The 6,879-nt window shown below is 44.4% G+C and overlaps 1 protein-coding gene across 5 annotated transcripts; it reads left to right on the top strand.

Moving 5' to 3' along the window:
- Positions 1-263: 263 nt before the first annotated feature.
- 1700093K21Rik (RIKEN cDNA 1700093K21 gene) lies at positions 264-5,381 on the top strand. Of its 5 annotated transcripts, none has more exons than XM_006514790.3 (6): positions 264-1,588; positions 1,966-2,085; positions 2,607-2,802; positions 3,441-3,542; positions 4,203-4,371; positions 4,973-5,380. In XM_006514790.3, exons 3-6 carry the CDS (start codon positions 2,654-2,656, stop codon positions 5,141-5,143), a joined length of 591 nt encoding a protein of 196 aa, XP_006514853.1. In that variant the 5' UTR covers positions 264-1,588; positions 1,966-2,085; positions 2,607-2,653; the 3' UTR covers positions 5,144-5,380. The 5 variants fall into 5 exon arrangements, with proteins under 5 accessions (XP_006514853.1, XP_006514852.1, NP_001357842.1 ...); XM_006514789.3 differs by having other exon boundaries at positions 265-959; NM_001370913.1 differs by having other exon boundaries at positions 1,442-1,588; positions 1,854-2,085.
- Positions 5,382-6,879: the final 1,498 nt, after the last annotated feature.

Raw genomic sequence — 6,879 nt, 5'->3', positions numbered from 1 at the left:
GCAATGAAAACACAACTCAGTTAATATGAATACATGCTGTGCACCTAGATTGGGCAGATCTACTGCTATACTACCATCTTCCACATCTATGAGAGCCCTTAGAACTTGCAATTTCTCCAGGCCATGTAATTCTGCTCCACTTTTCTTCTTCATCCTCTCCCTATTCCATTTTCTCCTTCTTCCCTCCCCCACCTTCCTTTCCACCTTCCCTTTATTTGCCCATTCATCAGCTCTCCTTTATTTTACAAATTAAGGTAGGAAGAAGGTTTACAGGAAAACACCAGAGTGCTGACTCTTTCCTTGTTCACAACCCTTCTCAGGAGAATGGTTTATCATCAAATATAGTTAGCCCCAGGGCTATCCACATCTTCCCAGTTCTCAGAATCATACTAACAATACATACAAACTTCTGATATCCACTGTCACATTGCATTCAGTGAAAGCCCCCAGGTGTACCCTCCCCCAGCCTTGAGCAGGCTGACTCAGACCTGCTCTGCCACTGCCAGCTAGCCCACCTAGGGTGGAATCTTCTGACCTAAATAAGGTTTATAGTTCTGCCACATCTGTGGTTTTCTCCAAGACAACACTACCTGCTGAGAAGCTGAACCTGTCTTCCGGAGGCGATCTAGACAAAGCAACAGCCTGGCAACAGAGTGATGAGAGCCTGGCAACAAAGCAAGGAGAGCCTGGCGTGGTGGGGGATGGGCTTTCCCCTTTTTAAGTTCAGACTCAAAAAGTAAACTTTGGGCCTTGATCAGTACTTGTTTTGGTCTCATTCTTCTCTCATCTCTCTCATGCAGCCCCAGCCTTCCTTTCAGGAACTCAGTTCATGTAGCTGCTGGCGGCTACACCCAGGGACAGGCTTACCCTGTCTGTCTGTAGTGTTTGTTAATCTGGAAACAGGAGCAGCTCACAGAAGTCCACCCGCCTCCACCACTGCTGTCTGCCTCATACTCACAGTAAGGCTTGAAAATGGCCCATTCCCCTTCATACTGAGATACAGTGTCCACAAGGAGGACAGAGTATACTGGGTTTGCATATGTATCTACTTGGACAACCATTAGTAGATCCAAATAAATCTTTTCTATCTTCTCAGAAGCAACCTTTATGTGTAGAAAGACAGGAACAGACTCAGGCCCACAACCACAGGATCAGGGAGTGTGGGGAAAGCTGTGTACCTTCATCGAGGAGCCCACCAGGATTGTTACAACTCTGCTAGGTGCTAGTCACCAATGTCCTCAGTTTGACCTCCAGTCCCCCTCCCCCTCCACAAAGATGGAGAAGGTGAAGCCCTTCTGGATGAGGCAAAAAAGGTCTGGCCAAAGACCTTTTCTGTGATATGAAAGTATCTCTCTAAAATTCACTTTTGACACTCTGTCCCCAGAGCAGCAGGGTGGGGCCTTTGTGGATGGTCATAAACAAGGTCTGTAGAGGAGAGTCTGTCGTCTGTCACAGGATGTGGAGCACACAGCATGGAGCACTCCTTCCTTAGGGAAGACGTTGCAAGGCAGTGACTGGCAGAAAGGGGCCCATCCCATCCCATCACTAACCTGTAGACTCCTTGATCTCAAGCTTCTCCCTTCCAGAGGTGAGGAATAAATTTCTGCTCAGTACAAAGTATCCATCTATGGTCCTTGGAAGTAACAACGCAGAGTGGACCGAGTGCCCTGACCAGCCTCACCTTGGACTCTTTCGAGTTGGCAGAAGCTACCCTGTGTTTTGTTTTGAAGCAGGGTTTTGATAAGCGATATTTTAAGCATAATCCTCCTGCCTGAGCCTGCATCACCCCAGTAGCAGGCCTGTGCCACCACGCCCGGTATTGTTACATCCTTTCTTAAACTGCTTTCATCTAGGAAAATGCAGCGCTGCCCTTTCTGCCATGGGTTTACCCCCTACCTACCTGGTTAGGTCAGGCCTGCCTTTATCTTCTGACTTATCATCTTGTTCTACTCCTGCTTCCTGGAGCTGTGGCCTTCACAGCACCTGGTTGTGACTCTAGGAAGCCAGCACGGTGAGATGGAATAAAGAGCGTAGGCCACTCCTCCTGGAGAGAAGCCCTTAGATACCCTCATCCAGCTGATCGAGGTGAGTTTCATAAAAAAAAAAAAAAAAGCGGGTCAGTTAATCTCACCTGTGGAAAGGATGATCAATGGGGTTTGAGTCAGGAGAAGAAAGCTACAATCTGGAAAATACTTGTCTAAAAACTGACTAAGATAATGCCAAATGCCCTCTGCCTACAAGAGAATGGCCATAGTCCACAGCCCCAGAGAAGTTGGTGGCCTTCCTGCCCTCAGGCCACGGTCTGGAGCTCAGCAGTTCCATGGTTCTGTGAGGTCACTGAGAGAAGAATCAGGACTTGGGTCTGTCTCCAGCTGCTCCAAGTCCTCACTCCTTTGGGTTTTGGCAATTTTGGGATGAGGGGGGAGTCAGCCTGAGTAAGCAGTGGGTCCAAGTTCAGTCTCCCCTCCAGCCACCACAGCCTCTTACTGCCTTTATGAAGAGAAATTAGGCAGCGTGAGTCACTTCCACCAAAGTAAGCTGAGACTCTGAAGCTCCTCAGTGGGAGAACAACACTGAAAACGGCCTCTTTGTTCTTCTGTTTCTAGAAAACATAAAGAACAAGAAATCTGCATTCAAACTAGGCTGAACAAAAATGTTTACGCAAAGTGACACTGGGAAAATAGAGGAGATTTTCACAACGAACACCATGGCCTTCGAGACCACAGCGATCACATTCTTCTTCATCCTGCTCATCTGCTTCATTTGTATCCTCCTCTTACTGGCAATTTTTCTATATAAATGGTATAAGCCCATGTTAATACTCAAAGTAGATCTCAAGGCACGTAGCAAGTATATATAGAAATAATATATAATAATTTTAGATAGCTGGTGGCACACAGATATAAACAGGTGGCACACACCTGTAATCCTAGAATTCTGGAGGAAGAGGCAGGACGATTAGTAATTCAAGGTCATTATTACACAGAGATTTCTAGGTCAATCTAGGCTATGGGAGACGCTGTCTCAAAACCCAAATTGAAATAGAATAAGTATTGTAGTAAGTATTCCACTTCCACTTGTTTTATTTATTTATTTATTTATTTATTTATTTATTATTTATTTATTTATTTATTTATTATTTATTTATTTATTTATTTATTTATTTATTTATTTATTTATTATATGTAAGTACACTGTAGCTGTCTTCAGATGCACCAGAAGAGGGCATCAGATCTCATTACAGATGGTTGTGAACCACCATGTGGTTGCTGGGATTTGAACTTCAGACCTTCGGAAGAGCAGTCGGGTGCTCTTACCCGCTGAGCCATCTCACCAGCCCCAACTTCGGAGTTTTAAAAGTGCCTGTTTCCTGTTTAAAAGTGAAAGTCCCATACCATGCCTTAGAGTCTTCTTTTTTGAAGTTTTTCTTGTTATTTCAGTTACAGAGGTCACAACCATGAAGAGCCACTGAAGACCCTCTGTACAGGCGAAGGCTGCGTAGCTGCTAATGCAGAGATGGACAAACCCGAAGATCAAGACAAGTAAGTCTAGGGACTGGGGAGAGGGCTTGCTGCTAAGGTATGACACCCCAAGTTTGGCTCCCAGCGCCTACATAAAATGGTAAGTATGATAGCAATGTCTGTAACCCCAGCTGGGGGCAAAGACAGACAGTCCCTAGCCCAGGGGAGCTGTGTACTTCAGGTTCAGCAACTGATCCCATCCACTCCCCAAAAACAACAAAGAAATGACATCCAGTTGGCAACAAATAGTCTCTGAACTCTATACACACCCAGTCAGATAAGAGACTGTATATTTATATACCACACACACACACACACACAACACACACACACACGTTACACATACACACAGTCATACACATACACACACAGACATTTATACACAGATACACAGTTACACACATAGTCACACATATAATACACACTTAGACATATACACATATACACACAGACACACAGATCTACACACAGTCATACACACATATACAACACACACAGCATTATACACACAGTCATACACACAGTCACACACACAGAGTTACACACATACAAAGTTTCACACACACACACACCAACATAAAGTGATGAGGATGTCCTAGCCATTATTATTTGTGGTAATGTCGACTAAGATGTATGGATTTAAAAAAAAAAAAAAAAAAAAAACTCTTGATGATTTTCCAGGGTCCTAATGCACTTTTTAAACATGGGCTTGCCGATGAAGCCTAGCATTCTTGTGCAAAAGCAGAGTAAGGAAGAGATGGCCACATCCTTAGGAGACAACATCAAGGCAGAAGACTACCAAAAGAAACAGACATATGAGCCTGTGAATGCTAGAGAAACCAACCATGAGGTGACATGTTCTCTTTCAGGGGTTGCTCAGGGTTTAAGTTTGATCGGGGAGGAGAGTCGCCATGTGGGCGTAATTAGATCATAATGGTTCCATGAGGCACTGTCAGTCTGCAGGCTTCCACTGTTAGCTTTCATTCTTACATTCCTGTTCATCTTACTATTTCTCCTTTGTTGTTTTTCTTATACTCCTGGGATCTTAGATCTATAAAAGTTCTTGCCACTTATCTAGGGCCTAAACTTTTGTCCCATGGAAAACTAAAGTGACTTGTGACCTTCCTATGGCCGCTAAACAAGCACTGTGTCCTTACCGTAGGCCTGCGAACCTTCCACATCTGCACACAATCACTTCCAGAACTTTCGAGAGCTCCTCCCATTCCTCTGTAGCCTAAGATGGGATACTAGGCCATATTGCTCTCAGCTTTGATTACATGCCTCAAATAATGTTAGTCCGTGTCAATGTAGGGAGTCAAGTATGGTTGATTATCACTGCTGAAAACTCTTTTCTATTTCTTGTTCTCAATGTACATATTAATAATGCTTTAAAACACGGGACTCCTTGCTGTTCATAGGTTGGTCATTTGTTTGTCCCGTTCTCTCTGCAGGGTGAGCTTGCTGAGAAAATGCCCATACATGTCCACAGATCTTCAGATACAGGAAGCCAAAAAAGACCTTTAAAAGGAGTGACATTTTCTAAGGAGGTGATTGTTGTGGACCTTGGAAACGAATACCCTACACCTCGAAGCTATGCTCGAGAACATAAGGAGAGGAAATGAAGTGTAGAAAAAGCTGTGCGGAAAGTGTAACCTTTGACCAGCTTGGATCGACTGAGGGTACTGGGTCGTGTCAAGGCGGCAGGAGGATGGGAAGTGAACAAATACAGACAGGATTCTACCTTCGTGGAAGAAGAGAACTGTGCAAAATTCTGTACGTAAAATACTGAGCTCGAATATAGTTTTTAACAAACAAATCTGAGTTTGGTAAGTTGACTATAATAAATATCCTTAAATGTCTGTCTAGCATAACCGTAAGTATAATGTTTGTTCAGGTGTTCTAGAAAAGCCACACTTGCCGGGTGTGGTGGCGCAAGCCTTTAATCCCAGCACTGGGGAGGCAGAGGCAGGCGGATTTCTGAGTTCGAGGCCAGCCTGGTCTACAAAGTGAGTTCCAGGACAGCCAAGACTATACAGAGAAACCCTGTCTCGAAAAAACGAAAAAAAAAAAAAAAAAAAAAAAAAAAGAAAGGCCACACTTTGGATTTTTTGATCAGAGGCATTCATGATCATGCTGCAGGTACCATCATGGGAACCCTGAAATCTATGCCTGGGGTCCTCTTTGCATTGCATATAATCCAGAACCTTCCTTGTACTGATTATTGCTTTATAAGGTTGTCTCAAAAAACAAACTACTACCAACAAAACCTACTGCTAAATTTGGCAAACTTTAGGATTACACCATTCTTGATTTCTGTCATTTAAAATTACTGTCAAAGGCGGAAACAGGGATACACACCTGTACTATCAGCTACTTGGGAGGCCAATTCACAAGACCTCATCAGTAATAAATGGTAAGAATATGATCAAATGTGGAATATTCATCATAGAGCATAATGGCCACCTTCAGAGGATTACAGGAAACATGAGCAAATGTGATGGGGTGGTGAATCATGTCTGTGTGGAAAGCTTGCTGATTACAGCTGTGGATTCCTGTCAGAGTCTTGACAGGTAACTTGGGTAACTCGGATGTACTGAGCAGCCAGACAGCTGTCAGTGTCCCAAGTGAGATAGAAGCATGGTAGGAGAATACGTTAAATTGGTTTGAGCTGAGAGAGATGTGCAAAAATACTCAGAGACTCTGTGTTCTCAAGAAGCATTTTAATATTTTACCTAAAACCTACTGTAGCCGCCTGCGGCCACACTAACTGGATTCCTGAGTGGAACTGTAAAGGAGGGAAAAGCAAGAGAAGTAAAGAGACCAAGACAGATTTCTGATCATGGCCGGATGTTTACTAAGAGTCTGTGCTTATAAAGCGGGGAGGCCCATCTCCTGCCACACCAGGTTTCTTGGCTTTGTTGCTAAGTTGTTAGCACCAGTCTGTCAGAGCTGTTAGCATTAGGTCGCCAATTCCACACTATCTCAGGAGTATCTCAGGAAGACAGGTTCAACCTCTCCGTGGTGGAGTCTTGGAGAAGAGCAGCGGCAGGTGACAGAACAATAAAGCCATCTAGATCAGAAGGCTCCACCCCAGGTGGTCTCATTCTCAGGGGCAACAAGGTACTCAGGGCTGGGGGAGTGTCTTAGTCAGGGTCTCTATTCCTGCACAAACATCATGACCAAGAAGCAAGCTGGGGAGGAAAGGATTTATTCGGCTTACACTTCCATGCTGCTGTTCATCACCAAAGGAAGTCAGGACTGGAACTCAAACAGGTCAGGAAGCAGGAGCTGATGCAGAGGCCATGGAGGGATGTTCCTTACTAGCTTGCCCTGGCTTGCTCAGCCTGCTCTCTTATAG

This window comes from Mus musculus, chromosome 11, assembly GCF_000001635.26.
Source record: "Mus musculus strain C57BL/6J chromosome 11, GRCm38.p6 C57BL/6J".
Classification (NCBI taxonomy): Eukaryota; Metazoa; Chordata; class Mammalia; order Rodentia; family Muridae; genus Mus; species Mus musculus.
The sequence above is the reverse complement of the archived record's forward strand: the minus strand, read 5'-3'. Positions and strand labels throughout refer to the sequence as shown.